Source organism: Cinclus cinclus, chromosome 16 (assembly GCF_963662255.1).
Source record: "Cinclus cinclus chromosome 16, bCinCin1.1, whole genome shotgun sequence".
NCBI lineage: Eukaryota > Metazoa > Chordata > Aves > Passeriformes > Cinclidae > Cinclus > Cinclus cinclus.
Genome location: NC_085061.1, coordinates 12844532 through 12870333, shown reverse-complemented (window position 1 = coordinate 12870333; position 25802 = coordinate 12844532). Strand labels below are relative to the sequence as shown.

General features: G+C 44.1%; 1 protein-coding gene across 18 annotated transcripts in view; it reads right to left on the bottom strand.

The window, feature by feature from the left end:
• Positions 1-24575, bottom strand: part of NPRL3 (NPR3 like, GATOR1 complex subunit) — a 41461-nt gene extending 16886 nt beyond the window's left edge. For 2 of the 18 annotated variants that reach the window (XR_009933698.1, XM_062503592.1), the window contains exons 1-9: positions 24389-24569; positions 23159-23228; positions 18176-18214; positions 14668-14797; positions 11445-11519; positions 9210-9414; positions 8359-8440; positions 1679-1816; positions 802-958 (exon numbers count right to left, since the gene is read on the bottom strand). Coding sequence is in view for 17 of the 18 variants with exons in the window: in XM_062503592.1 (XP_062359576.1) it covers positions 802-958; positions 1679-1816; positions 8359-8440; positions 9210-9414; positions 11445-11519; positions 14668-14797; positions 18176-18214; positions 23159-23228; positions 24389-24506 (1014 nt within the window). In the remaining variant the exon portion in view is untranslated. Of the gene's footprint in view, positions 1-801; positions 959-1678; positions 1817-8358; positions 8441-9209; positions 9415-11444; positions 11520-11896; positions 12252-14667; positions 14798-15378; positions 15955-18175; positions 18215-18555; positions 19028-23158; positions 23229-23638; positions 23657-24388 lie in introns of those variants that run through there. The other 16 variants (XM_062503598.1, XM_062503595.1, XM_062503594.1 and 13 more) reach the window with 16 other exon arrangements.
• Between the last annotated feature and the right edge of the window lie 1227 nt (positions 24576-25802).

Below are 25802 nucleotides of genomic sequence, written 5' to 3'. Positions count from 1 at the left end.
GGCATTTGGAAAGAGCTGCTGGCTTGGGGAGACTGGCTCAAAATCTTTGCCCAAGCCTAAACTAAATCTTTTTCCCATGACTGCCAAGTCCGTGCACTAATGGGTAAGAGAAATGGATGGGAAAGTTTGTACAGGCATTCATAACTCTTTGGTAGAAAAGATCTTGGCAGCTCCAGGGAAAGCAACATATTTGGCCATGGCAGCTGTAAACCTTCACTTGCATTTTGGGTGCTTCATTTGCATGTAGATATCAGCGTGGCAAGACCAAGACAGGTCACTGTGGTGTCAGTCAGGAGTATGAATTGCTCTGGTTTTAATTACCAAACAGGAGGCACAGAGAAGACAGAGCCACTCTCCTCAGAGGGACACAGGGACAGGTCCTGAGGCAGCATACACAAGGAGAACAATGGGAAATTCCCACTAGATATGAGGAAGGGTTTCACTCTGATGCTGGTCAGGCACTGGACCAGAGAGGCTGTGGGAGGCAGCCCTGGAAGTGCTCACAATTCAAAGAGAAGTTTTTCATCAGCCTGTTTTAATGGACTTGTCCTGAGCAGTGGTGAGGACTAGAGACCCCTGAGATGGGGACTCCCATCCGAGACAGGACGTGGCTGCAGGGCTGCCCTGTCCCTGCACCCCTGCCCTTTGTTTCTCCAGCCTTTCCCCAGGCTCCAGGGCTGGCTCTCCCTGCTCACACCGAGGGAGATGCTGTGCTCCTGGCCCACAGAAGCCCACGGGCACACAGGAGAAAACACCTCGTGATTTAAAAGGCTCTCAGCAGCTGCTGACAGCTCCCCATACCTGCAACAATGCCAAGTCAGCATCTTGAGCCAGTTGCTGCAAATTCTTCACGGCAGAGGTAGTTTTAATTACTCTCACCAGGGCAGGAGAGCAGTCCAACGGGAGCTCATTAAGCAATGACTTCTCATCATTTAAAAGTAATAAGGCATGGTAAGGCCTGCAGAAAAATAGAATACATTTGCACAGTATACTGCAGCTTTTCCTGAAGGCTTTGTTATTCCCACACCACAATACCTGGGGTCAATGTAATGGTAAAAAAAGAATTTTTAATATCATCCTTTTGTTCTAACTGGGTTCAAAATAAGCTTATTTTTATGTCACAGCATAAGATGCTCCCTGTAAAAAGGAGACAGAGGTAACTGGATACCCCACTGACAAGGAAAAAACACTGCACTGAATTGGCACACAGTTGAGAACAAGTCTGAAAACTGCTCATCTGCATTACTGAAATACAAAATGGAGTAGAAGAAAGGAAGAACGCAGAAGTTAGCTACTTTTGCAGGTAAACAAACACAGGAAATAAGGTATCACAGGACCTGGGCTCTCCTTCTTCCAAAAGCAGAATTACTTCTGGGTCAACAGATTAAAATGAACACAAAATTCCTGGCTGCAAACAGTGCAGGCCACTCTTGCAGCATCCCCTCAGTACAACCATCTAAATTGAACACCAAGTCTGTGGCTTTCCACCACCATGAATCCAGCAGCACCACAGAGCCACAGCAGCAGCTCCAGGGAGTCCTGTCTGAGCCCAGGGCCCCTTTCCTGCACAGCCCAGCCACACCATCCCCCTGCCTGTGCCACCTCAGACACCTGCAGCATCACCCTTGGAACAGCAGCAAGGACTGGCCACACTCTGAGGGGCAGAGCTTGTTCTTACCTGATAGATTTCAGACTTCTCTCGATTGCTTCTGGGGGTATGAAGTTGGTGGCAACATAGTGGATTTTGTGAGGAAGGCAGAAACTCACTTCCAGCCAGTTGTTGATGTGTAAACGAACCACTCCTGTCGTGCAGAGACTAAAAATAGGAAGGCAATAAATCCATACAGCATTTATCCTGTATCACAAATGAAAACAGTGGTCCAGGGTCACCCCTGCACAGAGATCAGATCAGGACAGGATAAGAATGAAGGCACCCTGTCTGTCCCCAGGCTGCCTGAGGACCAGCTGACTCCTAACTGCAAGGACCTCCTACATTTGGACTTACAGAGCAACATCCCCTATAGGATTTTCTTTTTTTGAAAGACTTCACCACTGACCTTCTGCTCCCTCTCCTCTTAACGTTGCAGCAGTGTCTCAAATTAAAGAAGTTTATTCAGGATCTACTGCAAGGCAAAGGAAAATTCACTAGGCCAAAGCTGTAAAGGGTAAAGATACACTGGGCACTGTTTTCATCTCCAATTTCCATCTTCCCCTCCAAGGAAAAAGAAAAGAAAATGTCTGAACTGGGCAAGGGCTGCTCCAAGCAGCACACTTCCACAATAACAGCCTCCTTCGGTTCTGCTCAGGTTGTTTGTTTCCTCACAAACCTGTTCCTGCTTGTCACATGAAATCAAAAATGTGCTTGTAATGTGGTTTCTTCATTCTAGGAAACCACAGGGACTGAGCTAAGCCCTTAAGCTGACTCCAGACAACAGGACTGGAGTGGAAGCAATGGATGTCTCAGGAATAATATAGACAATAAAGTCTGACCCTGGTGCTCAGTCTGAAAGCAACAATAAGCCTATTTTACTGGGGGAAAAAAAAAACAAACAAACCAAACCAAACAAAAAAATCCAAAAAAACAACAACAACAAAAAAATAAACAACCCAGAAAAGATGGAGATTAGAACCAGGAACATCACTCAGGGGCTTCTACAGGTATCTGCAAATCTAGACAAGAGGTGGAATACACCTTAGGAGGGAAGTATATTTACTTAAAATGGGTAATGTATCATAAGGAGCTAAGCCAGCATCACCCTGCAAACCCTCACAATATTCCCATTCCACGGGCAGGGAATGCTGGTCTGGGAACACCTGTGTTGGGAGGAAGCAGCAAGGCCCACCACACCTCTTCATGAGTTAGGAATACAAATGTGCTGATCAATCTCAAGCAACAGCTAACCTTGTCTACACCAGAAAACTGAATTTCTCAATGCCCTTCGATTTTAAACTTTCTTCCTAAACAATGCTTTTTGGCTTAAAATCAAATTTCAAAGGCTGCACTCTGAAAATTCCAATCTGAATTTTAAATTCAAAGTGTGTTGAGACATGCAGTGTCAATAACTGCCATGAATTTCCCCCTCTAAACAAAACAGGTTAAAAAGCATGCCAGGAACAGGCCAGGAGCAAATACACATCTTGGAAAAGTCTTTATGTGGTGATTTAACCATTTATAACCATCATTCAACTGCAGGTCACAAGCTCATCAGGCTGTGTAGAGGGTTTGGAGAGAGCTGAAATTCCAGCTTTAAACAAAAACATTGGGCAGCTTTGGTTGCTGGTGCAGCTACTCACCAAACCACAACAGAGTGGTGAGCAAGCAAACACCATCCCCTCCCACCTCATACATGATCAGACTCATTGGGGAACATCTCACTGCAGACAATGCTTTTCAAAAGGTTTTCTTCTCAAATCTTGCATTGAACTCTGGAAAATGCTGATTTTTCAAGCTGCAAATGGAGCAGATATTGTGTGTTTTCCTCTTTCTAAAAGGAACTGAGAGGGTGAATCCAGTGTCTCGTCTGCTCAGCAGCTCCCAGCCCTGAAGGAACATGCAAAGCACAAACACCTCTGGCTTAGCTCATTAAATGCTGCAGCAACACTGCTTATCCCACCACAAAAAAACTGACAGCTAAAGCTGGATTCCCTCAAAATACATCAGGGAAAAGGGCTGAAGCTGTGGTTATCCACACCATCTCCCAAATCCTACCAAATCCTAACAATGGGAAACATGGTAATAAAGGAATGGGACAAGCAAGTTCAGAGACCACCTGAAAGCTCTTGGGGTTGTAAAAACAGGTTACCCAAGAGCAGCAGAGATACATGAAAGCATGAAACACTTGCAGGTGATGCCTTAAGTTTTAGCTTTCATATTTTCCAGGTTCTGTACTGCATTGGTATACAACTCCAAACTTCATATAAAATGTTAGCAAGTTCTCCTCACAGCTCAGTCAGACAAACCAATCCTTTTCCAGCCCCAGAAGCAAGGACACTGCTGCAGCTTCAGCCCCAAAAAGTGCAGAGAATTGAGGAGAGAATCTGGGAGGATGGGACTGCAGAACCTGGAGCTGGAATTGGACCATTAACCCCAATATGGAAATGGACCAAAACTTATAAAAGTGTGAAAACTCGTGACCGGTTGTCCATTTTGGGTGTAGCTACAGCCAGGCTCTTGTACTGCCCAAGGTACATCCTTTTAAATGGTTTTTAATAAATACCTACTTTATTCCTTTAACACTGTCTAGCCTCTGCTCTAGGTAGCCTCTCAAGGCATCACAGGGACATTTTCTGTGCAGAGTTTAACACTGAAAAAAAGATCTAGTTGGTTCCTTCCATTCTTTGGTCCAAGTGTACTAAGGCAAAAGCTTTAATTACATAATTACACTCTCCACCAAGTAATTTTGTCTTCAGAGCTCTATACAACAAGAGCCAAGAATTAAAGACAACAAGAAAACTAGACTTTCAGTTCTGATCTGGATCTTAATTTCATTCTTCTGCATTTGCATTCAGCTGTACGATTTCCAGCCTTCATTATAGCTTTACACACACAATTTCTCCATCCCCCTTCTCCTCCCTCCTTGCATGGAAAATAATTTAAGTGTCTGCAATTTGACAAGGAACAAGCTACACCCTCCAGCAGCAACATTTGCAACTTAGCCAGAGAGCAGAGTTAAATAATGTCCCCAGTATAGACACAAAGATTCAGGCAATAGGATATTAAACTCTCCAAGACATTTTATTCCACAAAAACTTAGTTTCAACACTTTTTTTTAAATCTCTGGTTTGATAACACATGATGAGTGATCTGAGGGCTACAGGGGCAAGGATCAGGATGATTAGATAACAGAGTTTAAAACTGAGACAGGGAGAGGCAAACAGGAAAAAGCTGTTTAATGTCTGTCCATCATAAGGCCCATGAGACATCTCATGATACAAGAAGGAGCAAAGTTCAGAAGGAACAGAAACACAGAAAGTAGTTAAGCCATGGACCTCCTTATCAGAGGATGCTGTGGCTGTTAAACATTTACTCTGGCTCACAGGATTGTGGGGTAATTCCGGGAAGTGAGATCAGCTGAAAGCTGCTGAATGTACAGAAACCCTTCCAGAGCTGCAGGAAGCTGAGGAATATTTTAGGGACTATCACTCATCTTTTATTCTGTTCTGCTGTGTCCTGAACTGTGAGCTACTGCCCCAAAATGAGAACCTAAAAGTTTGCCAGTGTCTCACAGAACTGCAGCCTTTTCCATAACTGTTGACAAAACAAAGAAATCCCACTTCACATTTATAAAACAGTCATGAATTTTTACATATACACAGCTCATATCGCATCAGAAATTAACCCCATGTTTTTAAGTGTGGTGCAGGTGAGCTTATAGCTTTGCAGTTTGTTTTTCCTAGAGGTTGTGACTACTCAGAGCTTTGAAATGATTGCACATTTCCTTATAAAGGACAAAGGGCTGTCCTTTAATAAATAACTGTAGTTGAATTATATTTTACAGCACAGCCACAGAAATCATATCTAATAATTCATTAAGTTTCACAGAATTATTCCCTGAGCTGTTGAGATGGGATAGATCTACCACTCAGTTCAAGTCCTACTAGATTAAAAATTTATAAAGGTTCTTTCTGTATTAAAAAGAAGAAGCAAACAATCCAAATCTCCCCAAAAACCTCTCCATACTTTCACTTTTATTCCAATGCAAAGCTAAGAGAAGTTTGCTAGAACCAGCTAGAACCAGACAGGCAGTTAGTAAGCATCAAGCTCATATATTATCTGCAGTTGCAAATAAAACTACATGAAATCTCCTCAAAAGAGACACATAACACTGTAAGTCCTGAAAACTTTATTGGGCCTAAAAGCCATTGCTTTCTGTTCCACACAAATGCTTCAGTTTGAGGGCAAGATAAATGAAGACTATGAATTTTCTGAATTAATCAAAAAGAAACATTCTAGTTCTCTCAATTAGAGACAAAATGTGCCAGGAAGTAGATGCTGAAAGCCTCTGAGCTGTCAGTGTAATACCACTCTATTTCTAGTCAAGATGTCCTGGGTACTGATCCTGCCTTATGGAACACAGGCATCTCATTCAAAACCAAGGAACACTTGGAATGACAAAAATATTCCTCTACTTGTGGTTTTGCACAAACCAACTTGCTCAGGGACATGTTTGGTCTTGCCTGAAATACCTCAGCACCATCTACAGGAAGCCAAGGGCTCGACAGCACCTCTGGAACAACACTGGAAATTGAGCTGGAATTGCAGAAATCAGCAGGAAATGCTGGTTGGAGCAAATCTCAAACGGAGAGCTGGGCTACATCTGCAATTCAAAGTGCTCTCTCCACTCCACTGGCTGTTCTCCTACAGCCAAAGGCTATGCCAGAAGTCTCAGTAAATTTAGAACAGCACATTGTCACTGCATGCATCCGAAGATTTACCCTTCCCAGCAGTCCTTTCTCCTTTAAGAGCAACAGAGCAAATCTTTCCATCTTCCCTCTGAGGTCATTCACACTCCTCCACACTCTCTAGGTGGCCTAAATCCCTCTTGAAATGTGGTGTCCAAACTGGATAAAATATTCATTACAGAAGGAGTTTTACAACTGTGAGCAGGATTGGTGCCTATCTTACAGACAAGACTTTCATGCATTCTTGTCCATCTGCTTCTTTTTGTAACCCCATGTCACTTAACACTAACCTTCACTTCACAGAAGACCACACAGACTTCACTCCAGAGCTGCTGCCACACAGGAATAATTAATTCATCCTTGACTTGCAGAAAAAAAAAAAATTGTATTTCTAGAACCCTTTTTCTACCGTACGAAAAAATAATTTTAAATCTATGCCTGGCAAAGTGCTGCAGCTCCTCTCAGCTGATCTGACTGCAGGAATAACATGCATATCTCCTATGCTCTCATATGAAGTATTAATAGAAAAACCCTGCAGAACATCTCCTTATCACCCAACAACACTGTCAGCTCCTTTTCAAGTACAACTTTCCAATCAAGCAAGCAGCACTTCAGATTTTTACCAACACCTTATTTCTTACATTTGCTTCTGACAGCGTCATACAGAAGTGTCAAAATCTAACTTGCACCACTTCTTCCCGACTCACAATGCCTAAATCAGGGAGAAACTGCCTTGTTTTACAGCTGGGGGCAGCACCAAAGTGTACTTCTTCATGGTCTGTCTGTTCCTCCTTATCTCTGGGAAGGTTCATATCAGCACAGTCCATGAGCTCAGGCTCTGTGTTGCTACAGTCACAGCTGAATGCCACAAGATGTCACTGTGTCCCTAAAATATTTGGAAACACGATCAGGGTTTGCCCAGTCATAAATACATAGCCCTAGAGGAACAGAAAAATATAATTGGAATATTAGAATTACAGGCTGCATAAAAACTGCCTTACTTTAAAGTTTAATACAGGTTTTGTGCAAGGTGTGTGGAACCATATACCACATTCCTTCAAACCAGGTGAAATTCACAGCTCTTGAACACAAAGAGCAGCTTAGCAGAAGTTTTCTGATGCTCTTTACAGCCATTATATTATTTAGGCTCCCACTGCCTTACCTTACAGGACTTTGATCCCCTTCATACAAGAGAAGCCACAACCCAGGGAGGATAAAGGGCTCCCTGAGGAACTCCATCCTGATTCCCTGAATCCCTGACAAACACCTCAAGAAAGGGGCACAGCATCTGCCCCCCCCCCCCCCCCCCCCCAGAGGTTCTGTGTCCCTCTGTCCAGGCCTTTCCCCAAGCACATTTCCTGGCTGGAGGAGCCTCTGGGCCTGAGGAGGCAGCACTGACAGGCACAGGCTCCTGCTCAAGTTCAACACCAGTTCCACACTGCTTTGAAACCTTTGCCAGAACTTCTAATCCAGTCAAGAAACAGCATGTTACACTTTCCATTCTGCTGGAAGTCTCAGCATCTCATCCAAATTTGCTGTCCAGACATGCATAAATGGGGTCAGGGCAGTACCTGACTTGCCACCAGTGCTCTTGCAGCACTTTCCTCTTAGCTGCAGGCTTAGAGCACTTCCCCAGTGTTGTGATATCCCTGCTGTAACACTTATCAGTCCTACACTTCACTTGTCATTAGGTGGTCCTGTGCTAGGGAAGAAAATAAGAATTCTTAAAGCTGTGACAGATATCACCAACTTTTAAGAATCACAATATACCAAAGACAGACCAAGGTAATGATTAGGATAACAGTTCTGCAAACATTTCACCTGACTGCCAGGCTTCACATTGCTGTGCCTGGTTTAAAACCCAAATCCCAATGATTAACAGGAAATGGATAATATCCTTAGGAACAAAGCTAAGAGATTTCTGTGAGAAACAGCTAGGACCAAAATCCAACTTACCTGTCATATGTCTCTTTGAGATCTCTGGCCAGTTTGCACTTGGGTAGGATGTGATGAAAAGGTGACTGGGGCCCTTCTGTGGCTATGGAAAGATCCAAAACAAGAAAGCAAAGAACTGACTTCAAATCAGAGTTTCCTCTTCCCCCACCGTGTATCAACCTGTATCTTAGGAACAGAATTTGTGACATTTTAATCTACAATTATCTTTCAAAGTTTTTACAATAACTCAAGTTACACATTAAGATAATAATAGTGAATTATTGCTAACTTCTGCTAAACCTCAACTCAGTTAAGCACATGTAACCAAATTTGACAAATGATGACTTTAAATGCTTTGTTTTTCTAGATGTTAGCTTTAATTTTTAATGCTTGCAGCAAGATGATGCATCACTGCCAGAGTTCACCTTAAACAGTGCATATTGTTATGTACATTTTCCAAGTACAGTCTATAAAAATGGTCTGTAACTGTTTGCTAGCCAGGTAACAGCATGTAAGAATAATGCTTGCACACAGAAGCCTGGTGACTCAGCAGACAGAATTAAAGCATGCAAAACTTGCTCTAGTTTGGGTAAAGCAGGCCACACAGGAGCTCTTCCATGTCAGACTGACAGGGAGGCAAGCATGATGGCCCAGTGCACAACCTCCAGGGATTGTGCTGAACTTCACTAGCAAAGAAGGCAAAGAAATTACTTCACCTCTAAAACTCACATCTCTGCATAGGCATAGTGAACTTGGCTGAGCCAAAATGCAGGGAAAAGCTGTCAGAATGCTACAGAGCACCAAAACTTGTTCACAGCCAGGCACTCATTCACATCCCAGGCAGGACAGAAGCAAGAAGGCACAATCAGCACCTCTCAGAGGGAGCGCTCCTGGACAGAGGCACTGCTGCTCAAAGCACTCACTCTCTGACATGGCAGACACCTCGTCCTGGATGGCCAGGATGAGCTTGGCCTCACGGGTGAGGTACTGGCAGCGACGCTCCTCGTGCTGCAGGACGATGGCGATCCTGCGCGACAGGTTGTGCAGGCAGCTGATCACAGATGGGTCTGCGTTGGCCTGTGGGGAACACGAGCAGCCACTGAGCACATGCAGCTGCAGTGATGATGGGCAACAGGCACCTCAACCTCTCGACTGGAAAAAGAACAGAATTCTCTCTACCTGCAACCAAGCAGAAACTCAGAGGTGTCCAAATGTAATTTGGATTTCTAAGATTGTCTAAGTGCATCAAAGGAACACCACGCCTGGAGCAGGATACCCCTAATCTGGTTTGTTTTTCCAGTTGCTAATGGGCCTTCTACCAGCAGAGAGCAAAGACCTCAACTTCACACAGTGAGACAAGCGTCAAGCTATTTGAAAAGGGAGAATATCCCAACATTCAGGTTAAACTCACAGGCAGCACAGGGCTGCAGTGCCTCTAACATGTCCCACTAACTCCATGTTCCCACACTGGTGTTTGTCCCATGTACGATAAGGCAGTAACTAGGTAACAATTACCAGCTCATGACCAACATTTTCATCCCAAATCTGAATTAATTTGGATTTATGCTCCCCAAAAATTCATAAATATGGCTTATTACTAACACTGCATTTATGAAAGTCCCAGAAAGAAAGTGCTGGAAAAATCTATCACATCGGTACAGCTGCCAAAGGGAGTGAGGGGGAACTCAGCAGCTCCAGCATGAGTCAGCAGTTGCCTCATGTTTGTGAAGACATTTAAAGGAATTTAAAGTTCTGGCAAGTGACCACTTGGCACAGAAACCAGCAAACTGTGACTCATCACTTTTTGACTCCACTGTTCTTGCTGAGTCACGCCACGTTGGTAGCACTGAAGCTCAAACACAGCAGGATCAGTGCTGATTATCACACTTGGGCCTTTGCCTACTCTGTCTGCCCACGGCAGATGGACACTCAGTCTTTATCTCTGAGGGCCTCCACCCACCTCCTGCACTTCACTACTCCATCCTAGGGAAAAATTTCCACTTACCTCTTGCCCAACACTTTCCAGAAACCTGGCTGCTCCCTGAGAACTAAGAGTGTCTCATTTGGCAAACGGATTTAGTGCTGCATCACACATACAATTACATTTGTATCATCACACGGCTGAAGGGCAAAGAAAACAAGTTTTCCTAGAAGCACTGGAAATTAGACTTCAGAAAAATGTGGGCTGATCTTCACTGTGAATGAAAGAGCATTGGTTTCAACACTCCTGCTGCCACATGGCTCAGTGTGCTTCAATGTGTGTGTTTGCAGGTGCATCTACACACAATTCCCTGCAAGCAAAGCACAGGGCTCTAACAATTCTCCAAAACAACATCTCTCAACATGGGAAATCTAAAATCAACTCCTCCACTGCAAATTCAGCACTCCCTGAACCAGGAGTGTCCTAAAGCACAGGATCACTGGATTCCAAGGACAGCTCTGTAAACAATTTCTTGCTTGATTCAGGTGAAACCTTGCTCCTCATTTGAGGACAAGCCATGCAGGCTGGGGCCATGTCCATGTCACTACTGCAAAACCAGTGGTAAGAAAAGTACTAGTGCTAAAAGGAAAAAAAGTTCCTTTCACAAGCAGTGAGCTGGACGTTTTTAAATTATAACATTTCATGCAGTCAAGAAAAAAATCAACCATTTCCATAAAGAAGACTATTCCAGCTCCCCCTTTTATTTTTAAACAACCTGTGGACTGAGAAAAGAAAGCCAGAGCTCAGAAATCAAGTAATGCTTGAACATGATGAAATTTCTAGGGCTTTACACACCTAATTAACCAAGCCAGGATCCCTTAACACCAGCATCTAGTTAACAGAGGAAGCCTGAAAAAAATTCCAGGCAGAAACTATGTATTTGTTCCAGGTTTTTGCTGAGCATTGAAACCTCTTTATTCTTCACTTGTATCTTCTCATTTAGCTGCTCAGCTGCAGCTCCCTGGCACTGTCCCTTTACAGTGACCTCACTGCTGAGAGGAGGCAGCTTTCAAACACTAATCATAAGGACATTAATCATAAAACAAGCCTGGAGTGAGAGCCTACTGCATTCTCTCCTGTATCCAAGGCACATCCCACTGTCAGATGGAATGCAGACAGTCCTTACCCTCAGTGCAAACACCACGTTGAACAGAATCATGGTGGGCATCTCTCTCTTTGGGGAGGGGTCAGTTTTGGATACCTGAAAAATATTTTTCAGAAAATCATATCAGCTAGTGTCAGTTAGAGACATGAACAAAGGGAAAATAATAGTAATAAAAAAAGCCCTAGTTAAATAACAAGCTGAGAAAAGAGAGCAGACAAGTCAATTTATAACACCAAACATGCCTGCAAAAAATAGAACTGTGACTTTGGGTTTTTTTAATTGGAGTTACTCTACAACATTGCCTTTGCTGAGCAGCTTTGAAGACTTAAACCAAAGCTTTTTGGTCACAAGCATGGAAGTGAGTGTCAGTTAAGACAGCACTCTTAAGTGTCTTTGTTATTACATTAAGCATCATTAGGGACCTTAGGTTTAAATTCTTTAGCACATATATATATATATATATACACACACACCTATTCTTTCCTTTCCTAAAATCCCCATTCAAATTGCACCCCATTACAAGCTGCTGCTTTTATCAGACAAAATATGCTCTAGAACAGCAGTACTAAAATAAAAGGTTTGATTTTTCCCTTCCTGCAGGATTTCAAACACATTATCCAGCCCCTCTATTCTCTTTGTGGCAGAGCTCCATCCCTAAGACAGATTCAAACTTTCCAGTGAGAAGAAATAGCTGGAACTGAGACAAGCAAGTGGAATTTGCACAGCCAAACCAACTCCAAAGGGAGCACGTGCCACCACAAGATGGAGCACAAAATGCAGAGGACATTCCCACCTCCCCTGCAGCTCCCTGCTCAACACCCACCCAATCCCAACTGCAAACAGTTGGAACCTACCAGGCCAAACAACAGCTAGTCTCTACCCAAAGTATGTGCAGCACCTGAGCCAGGGCAAACACAGAGCAGCATCTGCCCTTCCTGACAGGTTCCAAGCACCAGCAGTGAACTGCTCAGGACTGAACTCCAAAATCTGACTGTTTGCATGCAAGAGTCTCAAAATTTAGAAAACTAAGAGGGGATACCTATTTTTGTATTTTTTTCCTAAAGTGAAAATTACATTCTGCCAGAAAGGCAGTGATGGAAGAGTGTTAAAGGCAGTTTACTGTGTTTATCTGTTCTGGAATTACAGGTACCAGGACTTCTTGTGAATTTCCAGGTGTAAGAACTGATCCTGTTTCTTCCTTAAAATCAGAGAAACTACCACCACTAACATCAGCTGGGATGCAGGCTAGATTTCATATCACCTCATGTCCAGAAAAAAAAAAAAAAAGACTAAGCTGGGAAAGAAAATGCGGAAGGAATCTGAAGAATTCAGAACACTGCTACATAAAAAGCAACCTGGCACACAGGATTATATGTTTGTGCTCTTGTAACTCCTGAATCTCATCGGAGTAAGAATTTGATGAGCTGTCCTTTGGATTAATTTACTGCAGTATGAATTCTGAGGAAACTCAAACCAGAGGCTGCTGGGTTACTCCAGACACTGCCTGAGCTCCATGGAAAAGCAGCTCCACCTGGCTTCCTCCTAACTGCAGGAGAGTCCCAGATTTAGACTGACACAAACCTGCAGAGATGGCTGCCACATCTGGAAGATTCTGGACTCTAGAAAGTTCTGGGGTGCCTACTGGGGTGATAAGATACACCCAAAGAGAAGTTCCTTCAGAAGTAACAAAAAAAGTGTTTACAGCTCTTTATAACTTTATTTGCCCAGATGCAATTTTATTTAGACAAACTGAAGTGACATTTCATGCAATTAGGATTAAACTGACTGGAAAGAATTTTGTACAATAATAAGTGGTGAAAAAAAATGCACATACAAATTTTCAACCTCATTTACATTACATTTAGGAAGTTGGGCCTTTCAGATGAGATTAGTGAAATAAAGGAAAATTATCTGAGGGAGAACAGGCCACTGCTGTCACAGTCTTCAGGGCACCAAAAGCTCTTAATGGCCCTGGCCAACCTCAGCTGGGTTCCCATTACACACACCCCCCTCCAGTCCATGACCTGGGAGCCCCATTTAAGCTCAGCCCAAGGCGTGGAGTTGTGCCTGTCTCCAGGATAGACCTTGGATCTGTGCCTGTCTCCAGGATAGACCCTTGGTCAAGTATATCCCACCTTTGTCCTGTCTCCTGTTCCTGGCTGGGGTCCAATACAGACCCTGGGCCTGGTTCATCACTTGCCTTGTCTGGGGCTGCTGATGGATTTGCACAACTTGTGCACATTTGAATCCTGTCTTCCAAGACAGTTTAACCTTTTCAGGACTGAGTCTTGGTGATCCTCCATGACATTTCCTGTAGACTCACAACTGAGTTCCCAAAGTAGCATCTTTCGATGATTTAGGACAACTCCTCGCTGGGATTAAAGCAGTCTGGTCCTCTAAATATCAAGCAGCAGTTACCAACAAGCTGTTTCCACCTCTAATTATAGCTAGAAAGCAGGATAGAATTGGCAAGCAGACTTCTTTTTCCCCTAAAAAAAGGAATGACTTAGCAAATCTGATGAAAAATGAGACCAAAACAGTTCAGTGACAGGGATCAGTGCTAGATTCAGAAATTACCAAAGCCTAGGTCATTCCTACAGTTGATCAGGAAGAAGGAACAGGACAGGTAATATCTGGAGGAAAGAAGCATGTGAATTCTTCCCTGGATTTAAGCAGGGCCTTCAACATAGCCCAGGTAGCAAACTGCTCTAATTGTAAGCACCTAAAACATAAGCCATGGAGGAAAGTCTCAATGTAAACAGCAGCCTTACTTGGTCCACAAGAAATTTTTCCATCTCTTTCAACATCCTACATATTCCATCTAAGTCTCATGGATCATCTTCAGCCTCAGGAAGAGTTAAAAGCCAAAGGCTGACACAGCCTTTAGCATTTGTGAAGGTTTTCAGTGGTGGGTTTTTAACTGCCACACTAATTAGAGGTGCTAAAAGCTAACTTGCAGTACAAAATAGTGAGAAACAGCTTTTTGAGCTGGAGTGCCCAGTTTTACTTCTCTTTACTCACACTGCTTCCCTACAGTAACCAGAAGAGTTTCTGTAATCACTGACAGCTCCCTCAGTTTGCCACTCACTCCATTGACCCAGAAGTAAGTAAAAGACAGCTTGGAGAATCAGGAAGTAAAACCGGGATCAAAAGCCAACATGCACATTCTGAATTCCAGGTTTCCTCACTAAAGCCAGGCAGACTGTGAAGAAGGCAGGTCCCCAGAGGGGATCTCATACCGTACCTGCCCGAGGGCATGCTGGAGCAAGGTGGGATGGCCCACAAAACGAACATTATCAATCTTCAATTCAAACTTTTTGCCACACATATCTGACTTGGTAGCCAAAATTGTTGCCAGGATGACATCCGAAAACCTTGAGGAGCAAAAACGGAAGTTATTACAGTTTTCAAAAAGCACACCACCAAAATATTCCTCCAAATACAGATATATTTAACTCTAAAGTTTTTAAGGCATTATAAATTGTGACTACATTGCTGTACCTGGAGTACCACCAATTATGTAAAATTAAGGCCCCTAAATTACATCCCTCAGATCATCACAATTATAAAACAGGAAGCATTCACAACAAAGACTGCAGGGTCATGCTCATTTAATTACATGCTCAGCAAAATACATTGAAAAGATTAGATGCAGTTTGCTTAAATATAAAAACAGCTGGAGTTAGCCATTGTCTGGATTTAGCTGCAGGTTAATTAACTTACTAAGCAACTACATATTGACACAGCCTGTCACTCAAGCACAACAGAGATCTTTAAGCCACCCAGTATGTCAGAGGGGAAGGCAAGAAAGAGCTGATTCAATTAGAAGAAACACAGCCAATGCTTGTCCTTCCTCTCCCAAAGCTCATCAGTGACATTCCAAGTCCCTCACTTAACAGATCTCAAGCTGTGCCCAGCAGACCACTGGCACCTTCCAAGAGCTGCCTGGCCTCACCTGGGCTTTCTCATTTGATAAATCATATTCATGATGGTGCAGGCCCTTCCAATGCCCAGCCAAGGGGTTACTGAATTTCCCTGGACTGGTGGGGGCAAGGCAGCAGCTCTGAGACATGAGGGCATGTATCTACATGGAGTCTGCCCTGTGAAACACAGCCACTGCTGCACAACCAGCTAAAAATCCAGTATGACAAGGGAGGAATTCCACAACTGCTCTCTCTGATGGCCTCACAATACTGGTCCAGTCTCTATCAACACTTGTTTTCCTCAAGGTGTCCCCTGGGACAGAGAAGCCCAAGCCCACAGTGAAGAGGACCTCAGATGCTAGAGTAAACTTGTTGTTCAAGAATAGTGCAAGGCTTGTCAATAACAAGTTCTCTCCTCATCTGACTTCCCAGAGGCTCCTATTTAACCAAATGAATTTCAAACCACTTTCTGACGAGAGTTGGTTTTTAAGAATGAAAATGTTTATTTCATTTTCTGTATTTACACTCAGGGATGTGTGTCCCTGCCAGACCATCCCCCTGCAGCAGGCAGGTATCCCAGATAACCCAGTATCACTCAGAGAGGAGGGCAGGCATGGGCGTGTGCTGCACTCACCTTATCTCTCAGCCACAAGTGAGCCTCTATGCCCAGAGAAGCAATTTTAATGTACCTTAGTCCTGCTTTCATGGAGTACTACAGAAATTAAGACAAATGCACTCAAGGACACAGGGGGAATTTTATTTACAAATATCGGAGATGAAGGACCACACAGGTCCAAACTGCCAAAGCCCCTGGTGCTTGTACAAACAGGTCACCCTGACCACACTGCTTATGTTTGGTTTATGCAAGGAGCAGCTGTGTACAAACTTCCAAATCCCTGACTGCTGTGCTCCAAATTCCAAGCTAAGGGCAAGCAGAGACTAGCCAGAGACTCCTGGGGCCACTGAGCCCATGCTCCTCAGACACTGGGCTGCACAACTTGGGAAGTTTGGGAGGAAAGGCCAAGGCAACCTGGACCAGGACCTGGACTGACAAACTCTGGAGATCACATTTAAAATAGAAAAAAAAAAGTCATCATGACAGCAGTGAGCTTCTCCTCCTCTTTTTGTTCTCTTCAGCTGCTCGTTAATAGGCTCATAATGGAGCCAGGAAGATGGGAACAGCAGTGGATCCAAAAGGAGCATATGTTTTGGGGGGTGAAGGGAGAAGGAGGGCAAACTAGAAAATGTCACCTTCCTGGTAAGAAATTAGTTACCCTTCCCTCCTCCAGCCTTGGCAAAGGATACCTGGGAGCTGATAAACTGATTATTCTGATAACTTCCACAAGGAATTACACCAGCAGATCCTTCAACAGATAAATGTAGTGCTAAAGGTGGGAATTCAGCAGTTTCCCAGGAGAGATCTTGACACTAACAGCCCTGTTTTCCTACCTTGCATGTGGCTCTCTGGGGAGGAAGAGATTACAAGACATTACTGATTTTGGAAAGTCCTCAGGATCTTCTCATAGCAGGGTCATCTCTGGGAGTGTACTGGAATTGCAGCCAGAGGATTTGCTCAGGGACAGTTAATCCTGACACAGGTGCACCTCCTATCACCACAGGCTCTCCCAAGAGTCACCTGGACCCCAGCCCCATTCTCCTCCTCTGACAGCCTGGATTTATAGTTTTGCTGTCTGGGGGTTTTTTTAACCTCCAGTTTTCTACATAACTGTGACATTTCTTAGGCCTCAGGACAGTAGGGAAACTGAGGAACAGCAGATGTATTATTCCCATTACTTCAACTCATCACCTCATCTCAGAAAATAACACTTTAACTATTTCAATACACATTTTCCCATCTTTGGGGTATGTTAAGATGACCTAAAAACACTGACTTCTCAGAGCCCAAGAGTCTGTTAGAAGCAGATTAGGTTCTGAAGTTGGGCAGTGACCCTTTTCCTTTTATGATATTAGTCTGAGCATTGCAAATTCCAGGGGGAAGCAAACCTCTTCTGTACTAAGGAACTCAACAGGCAGAATAAATATACAATAAACAAAAAACTTTGATTTGTCCAAAATATTCTACTGCTCCTCTCCCAAGCAAAACATAGCAACAGCACACTGAAAATAAGGGGGGAAGATTCAAACAGAAATTCAATTTTTCCCCCAAGAATGGATCATAATTTTTATATGCCACAGGAATTCAAAGCAAGGTTTTTATAAAGAGTTTTTCTTTGAAGTCGTTTAGAACAGGATCTGAGTATGTAGGTGAGGTTTATGTTAAACAGGGACTAGGGATGCATTATTTTTTTTCCTTCTGGAGCCCTGAGTTAAGCACTCTTCCCTCTACGGGTGTAATCATTCCATTTAGCTGAGTGGGGCACCAAGAGCAAGCAACCAGCACAGCTAAAAAAGCTCTAGAGCTCTCCATCATTACTTTGGAATTAAATAGTTTAGTCACTGATTTGTACTTTCAAGTCATTTCTCCTCAGAAAACAATTTGGTTTAGGGCTCGTTGTTGGAATAACTACAATGCCAAGGCTATACTTGTTGCATGCCCAGAGCCTCCCAGCTTTTCCCAGTTCACAGAAGGGACAGTGCCACACCCACTCTGGATTCCCTACAGGAAGCACAGAAACGTTAGTAGGACCTTGGTAAATACCCTGGCACAAACCTTTAGCAATACATTTCCTACACACACTGTGATTTAGCATGTAATTTTCTCATCATTCAGTGTAAAACAGAAACCAGAAACAAAAGCACAATTAAAAGTATGGTGAGAAAAGAAAGCCATTCTAGACAAAGGTGATTGTTTAGAAGGTTTGGTCTTACCCTGAAACCAATTGCTCATCAGTTAGAGGACATTGGTCTCTGAAATGGGAACATGGCCATAAACACAAAACAAAACACAACAAAAGAAAATAAACGAGGCAAGTACACAAAATACAAAAGAAAACAAAAATAGATAATATTAAAAACTAGGATGAACTATTAAGGGTTAAACTCCTGCAAAGGAAATATAACTGTTGAGGAGAGTCAAAAGTTAATGGAAGGTGAATTCCAGGGATACATTGCAGGATGTTTGACAACATGGAGAAAACAGGCTAAGGTAATTTATTCCTTGTACTAGCAGTGGCTGCTGCCATGTGTTTTCCCACAGTACACAGCACCTATGGAGCTGATTTCCAGGGCACTTCTTAATTCATGCTTACCTTAAGAGAAACAGAAGAGGTTGCCACCTGATTTAGAGATTCTAAACCTCAGTTTCTTTCCTAGACTATGACCATCATTTCCATCAAACCTCCCATGCACCCCCAGACAATCCACAGCTCTTCCCAGTTGGTTCTCGTGCTTCCATAGCCACAAGACTTGGGAGAAGAGGATGCCAAGTGTTGACTGTTGCAGGATTCTGTGAAGGGCCTGGCACACACAGCCACCACTGCTCCTGCAGGGCTCCACACAGCAGGCACAAGGCTGGCCAGACTCACAGCACACACACCAAGTCCTTCTCTGCCCCTCTCTGTGCCCCAGGCAATAAGCACAGCTTAGGAAATGGAGGCTGAAAAAGCTTTCAAGGCAAAGAATCCTAAACCCTTCTTAATAACAGGTGTACAGAGCAGGATTCTGTTAGCACCTGTACTCACTTTTGTATCAGTAACACCTATTTCCATTTTAGCTGCCACTTTTTCTTCCAATTAAGATATAAAAAGGACTTGTTTCCTGATACAACTTCATGAATTTACTGAAAAATGAATCTGATAAAAGCTTTATACTATCCCACATGAGAAAGGGGAGCCAAACTGAAAACCTCCAACAATTACTTAGTATAAAACACAGCAGATTTCTGTCAGTCACGTTGAAAAGAGAACCTAAATGACAAACTACACAATGGGGTGATATTACAGGAAGGATGCTTCAAGGAATGGGTGGATGAATGGAAAAGCACAGGCTTACAGAAAGGAAGCCTTTCAGAACAAATACAAGGAAGAACACTGGAGTCCAGTGAAAGAGGGACAGAGGAAACAAATGTTATCACAGGAGAACTACTGTTTGTTAGAAAGGGACATTCAAATCCTTGTTTGTCAGTAACTTGGGTTTTTTTGTAGCAGATGCATTTGCTAAATTTGCTAAAACTACTTCAATTAGTCAGGTCTGCTACTAAAAATGTGAAGTCTGCTGTAACATATGTTACTATATGTGCCTCCTCATTAAAATATTTGCTCGCTGGCTACACCACCTTCAGAAAAACTACAAAAAAAATTCAAACTAATTTAACATAGCATTATCTTATGGGTTCAAAGGAGTAATTGCCTCATACTTTTTCAGGGGAAAGAAAAAAAAAGACTGGCAGGCATATCCATAAACATTGGGAGGGGGTGTATTCCTGGTAAAACACTCAGAAACTGAAGGATGTTTTTGAAAACTGCAAATTATGAAAGGCTGAGAAGAAGCCAACAAAGAGAGACACTTGACAAGCAATTTGTTTTGACAGTGACAGTCTTCTGAATACCTTTTTGTTGCATGGCCACCATCAACACACCTCAAACACTTTTTGCTGTTCGACTTGCTTTCAGCAGGAAGTAAAATATGTATTCTGAGGACCTAAACACAGCTCCACTGAGCAAAAATTAATGCAAGCAAACACACCCCAGTGACCTGGAGGAAGGATTATCATGAATAGGCTGCCATTGTCTATAAAAAAATACAAAACAAAAAGCATAACAATGACCAGGATATTGAGCCTGGAGGCTAAAAGAAATCCAATTATCTATACAAATATGCTACATGGAAATGGAGTTAAGGCACCTAAACTGATCTAATTTTGTCCTTCCTGAGAGCACTAAGAAATACATGCACCTCGAGTGCTCTAGGAAAGGTCAGCTCCAAAGTAATTGATCTGGGTTCCAATAGCTCAGGGGAAAAAAGCAACAGCAAATCTTACCTAGGACACACAATTGGTCCTAGATTGCTAATAAATTAAAGACAGCCATCCAGTATAAAAGAGGATGACTCCAACCCTCTTAGAAACTATTGCAGCTACAAGATAAATCTGAAATAACCTTCGTACGGAGCATGCAATGGGAAAAACACAACCCTACAACATTATCAAACTTGCCATATACCATCAACTCAACCTACCAGTCTGCCCACTCCACAGCCTCACTCTGTGCCACCAAAAACACCCATGGGTGCTACTGACATGCAGGGATTGAAAGAAACCTTTTTCCAACTCTTCCTCAATAAAGTCTTTAAAAACAATACAGAACCACTTCATAAATTACTTTTATTGTGGATAGTTTCAGACAGAAAATCATCACCACCAGAAAACAGACTGGACTTCAGGCTGCTGAACTCTCTCCATGGACTGAGTGCACCGAGCGTCCAGGAAGGGAACTGCAGCACTGCAGAAGGATCTGACAGGGATGGAGCTGCCACTGAAGGAATGGCTCTCACAAAACCAGTTGCTCCATTCCTGGTCTCTACATCCTGATCTTCAATGGAAACACACAAACTGAAGCAAAAGTTTATAATGTTGGTGAGGAAAAAAAATCAATTATGACGTTGGTTTCACGGCATATGAAAGTTATTCCTGCCTGGTACAGTTACAAAGAGGGTACATCTCCCTCCCTCCAGGGGATCTGCACTTTTCTGCCTCCACTCTCCCCCTGGAATCTCTTCTATTCCAAGGCACCAACTTCTCTTACTCCTGAAATTGCCTGATAGAAATCAAGGTTGGAGCAATCCGTTGCACAGTTTTGAAGAGGTATTTTTGTCTTCTGCTGGAAGAACCATCTGTGTACTTAAAACCTACATATTTTTTCCACCTGTATCAGTCAGTGAAAAATACCTTGCCAACAAAACTAAACTCCTCCTGTCTAATTTAAATTAATAGCACTCAGTATATAAAGAGCATCAACGTGTTCTTCTACTAGCAGGTACCACTGAAGAGGACACATTTAACTGCTACATCAGTTGTGTGGGATGCAGGGGACTTAAGAGGGATGATTACACTGCTTCTGGGAAAAAGCTTTCAATAATCAAACTGAAAACAAGCACAATTTTGAAAGGGACTTTGAATTTCAGAAAGCAGATGCCCAGCCATGTAAGCAGCACCAGCAGCGTGCTGGATTCCAATACCCAGCATCTAGAAGAAATAAACTTTCAGAGCAACAGAAATGCTGCTGCTCTTCTATTTCCCTCTCACATGCATGGGAGATACAGACAGATCTGAAAAAAAACTTTTATTAGTAACAAATACCTGACTAGGAGATTAAGCATGAACTTTCATGCCCAGTGTTCTGGATATTACTACAATGAAACAATCCAAATATTTGTTTAGTGTAGCTTACATGCCAGCACATTCAATTTAAAAATCTGTTTCAATAAAACACCAGCAGTTTTTTTCACCTGACCATGATTTGAAATGATAAAAGCTTTTCCTACATCACTGCAGTAACCACATATTGTCTCACACTAATTCAGCAACACAGGCAACATGAAATAGGCACAGCCACACCTTAAGTGCTTTGACCAACCTGCCAAAACAGCAGAGGCAACCAGAATGTGTCAGACAGAAGCTGGTATCATTCCAATACCTTCTTAATCTGACTAGGGAAATTCTAGAGCCAGGGGTTTGAATAGCCACCAACAAAATCCTTGGCTTAACCAGGAAATGTGTGCTCTGAGCCCTCGTAGAGTCTACAGCCCAGTCTGAAAATCCAGTTCCCAAACATACAAATGGTCTGCTCCTCCTGGAGCTGCGCCCTGTCCATACTGCATTCACTGGACACACAGCCTAAGGTCACATTGGAAGGTTCCAAGGGCATCAGAAAAGGCAGGAGATACAAATTACCTCAAGCAAAATGTGTTTTCATAAGATCCCAGTCCTGGAAAACCAAATTAACTGATGATGTTTACAGTCATGTGGGTGACTTTAAATTCAGCTAAACCATTTTCTGTCATAAAGTTAACAACTTTACATGGTTTTTTTTGGGCAGGGAGGGGGGAAGTGATGGTTGCTTCCTTAGTACTCTTATAAAAGAGAAGAGCAGCAACTACCCTTTATTATTAATACTGGAGATTAAAATACATATCACAAAAAAAGATCTGCAAGTGAACTATGGGCCAACAGACAAAAAAATACTTTTTCTCTCCCAAATTTATCTCGCATCCAGTAGTGATAAATTTAGAACTATGCAGCAGATTTCAAATGCTCAAAAAAACTAACTGGAGGGTCCATCCATAGATACTGAACACCACAGCGCCTATTTTCAGTGCATTTGTTACCCTCTGATTTCCTGTACTTAAAAAACTCTCTTCAAGTCTCAGTTTCCTTTGGAGCCACTGTGTCAGTCCACTGACACAACAGCAGCTCTGTCTGGAGAAACAAAATCAGTTACTCATTAATGCATAGCAATTCCATATGACCATTACATGAGCTAGGGAAGAAGTTGAGGCAACTGAAAAATATATCCAGTTAGAAGTAGGCAGGTAAAGAAAAGTGGGATTTTGCTTGGAGATTAATACTCCTAGTTTTGAAAGGGTAATAGTGCCTTTCCAACGAGCACAGAATAGCTGTGGACAAGGACCTATACCTTGCCCAGAAAACAACAGATTCAGCAGCATTCCCTCGTGAGACAGTTCTCTTTACTAAGCACTAAGTTGCTTGTGACTTGATATGAAAGCTTTTTTTTTGCCAGGTTGTCTTCTATGCAATCCAAGAAAATATGCCTAGGAACTAGGAGGCAAGAGAGCAGGAGGCTGTCTCTGCTCCATTTCAACCTCTTACACCAGAAGAAATGGTTTCCCCCCTACCTGGAATCCCCATCTTGATCTTCTGTGGTGTCACCAGAGCCATTCACAGCATATCGACTTCTTGGTTTGTCTGAAGCAAAGAATAAAGATAAATTTACCCAGGAACAATCTGCTTAATGTGTGTTCGTATGTCTTTTCTATTCTCACTCAAAAGAATATTAAAAAAAAAAAAACAGGAAAAAATTTTTATCCTTCATGGGATGAAGGGGAGAAAGTGAAACATTCACAGGAACTGACACAGGTAATAGTTTGCAGTTCAAGAGCGAAAAGCAAAATTCTGACCAATGCAATTTCCCTCCTTATTGCTCAGGTTTTGGGACAATCATAATGCTCCCACAGTCACATTAAAGGAAGTCCTTTACCAACAAAAAGCAGGAGGGGAGTAGCAGGGAAACAGGTGGGGGGTCTGGCGGGGAAGCTTTTCAGATTTTACCTATAAAAATGGACAGAGAATTATTCTCTCCTCATAAACTGACTCACAATCTAACAAGGGAATCAAACTTCTCCTGACACACAGCCCAACTTGTACAGCTTCATCACCCTGCAGCACCTTCAGGCCCTGCACAGATACTGGTCCCAGTGCAGCCACAAGCGCTGTCCCAAATCACATGCCTCAAGGTAAGAGTGCAACCAGTGCTGACACCTGAACCATCCCATGGTCCTGTCTTCCAGGAGAAAATAAACCTACCCCAGCACGCTATTCAAGACACTGAAATTTCATAAATTCTACCCATTATTGGTTAAAGCTTATGGTGTTTACTGAATCCCTTCTTCCAAATCAGTGCCTTCCTTCTCATCCTGTCTCCTCCTTGCCCTGCAGCTCCCAAACCCCACGGGATTCACCTGCCCCGGGGCCAGCAGTAAGGCACCAGGTGGACATATGACACCTGGCACTAATGCGGTTCCACTGACGTGCGATGGGTGGGAGGGATCCCAGGGCACCTGGGGGAGTGAGTGCACATGCAGGGTAGGGGTTGGGAGGTGCAGAATCCACGGGGAGTTTTGAGGGGTGCCAGGTACCCAGAGACAATGTGATCGAGGGGTGAGGAGTGCCAGGTACCCCCAGACAGCGTGAGGGGTGCCAGGCCCCCGTGGCCAGCCGGTGTGAAGGACGTGAGGGGGTTCCGGGCCCCCACGAGGGGTCCGTGTGGGGTAGCAGCCCCCCACGGGAGGATGCCAGGCCCCGGCGGAGGTGCGCGGAGCAGCCGCAGCTCCCGGCGCGGCACTTACTGTCCTGCGCGGCGGGGTGCTCGGCGCCGCGCTGGAACGGGAAGCGGAACAGCAGCTTGTTGCCGCGGCTGCCCGAGCTCACCAGGATCACGCTGATGGGGCTGGTGCTCTCGCCCATGCCGGCTCGGCTCGGGCTTCCCGCAGGAAGGGCCCGAGCGCTGCGCCTTCCGCTTCCGCCGGCACACGGCGGGGCTGCCGCTACCGGCACCGGCGGGGACAGCGCGGCCGGGACGGGCTCGTGCCCGGGGCCTGTGCCCGGTGCAGCCCTGCCCCTCCGCCACACAGCCCGTGCCTAGTGTAACCCAGTGCTCCCAGTTCCGACCAGCATCTCATACTTCACGGCCCCTTGCCAGTACGGCCTAGTGCTCCCAGTTCTGACCAGCAGCCCCTGCCCACACAGCTTGTTCCTAGCATAGCCCAGTGCTCCCAGTTCATACCAGTGCTTCACCCACAGCCACATCCCCAGTTCTGACCACCCATTCACACACAGCCCCATCCCCAGCATAGCCCAGTGCCCCCAATTCTGACCAGCACCCAACGCTTACTTTCTCTCTTATCATCCCAATGTCCCATGGACACCAATCCCTGTTCCACACACTCCCAGTTTATTCCAGTGCTTCATCACCTTCCAGCTCAGCCCAGTGCCCCCAGCGTGGCCCAGCACCCCAGTTCAGCCCTGTACCCAGACAGTGCGTGGTGTCCCCAGCCCCGGATCCCTCCACAGAGGCTGCTGGATCCTGGACCACTCAATGCTGTTAGTTGGCTACTTTGGGTCATTTGTGGGCTTTCAGCCAATTCAGTCATTAACTCCAGAACTTAGGATCCTGAGAGCTGGTAGCGAAGAGCAACGAGAGCTCATCATCTCCCCCACACCCAGACCCCCTCAGGTTGTCATCCTCATGGAAAGAGTGGACAGGCACTGGAACGGCCCAGGGCAGTGGTGGAATCACAGTCCATGGAAGTATTCAAAAAAATGCAGATGTGGCACCTGGGGACATGTTTTAGTGGTGGGCTTGGCAGTGCTGGTCTAATGGTTGGACTCGATGATTGCAGAGGGCTCTTCCAATCTTGATGATTGTGTGGTACCAGAGTGCCTGCAATGGAGGTCAGAACTGTGGGCTCCCCGTGCTCATGGAAAGGCTGCCTTGGGCTTGTTGCTCACCTTCACTTCTCACCTCTGATACACCCTGCCTTATGGCTCCTGTGCTTTTACTCCCACCTCTGGATTAGAAGGGTGACATTACTCCCCTGGCAGCAGTCTTGGTGCCTTAATATATTTTTTTTTGTGTTTAACCAAGATCAGAAGTTATCAGCAATTATATCTGAGGATGCCCTGGGGTTTAAGCAAGTTCTTCTGTATTTCATTGCATTACTTAGATGCTTGGACAGTCTGAGATGTCCCCACCCTAGGTTT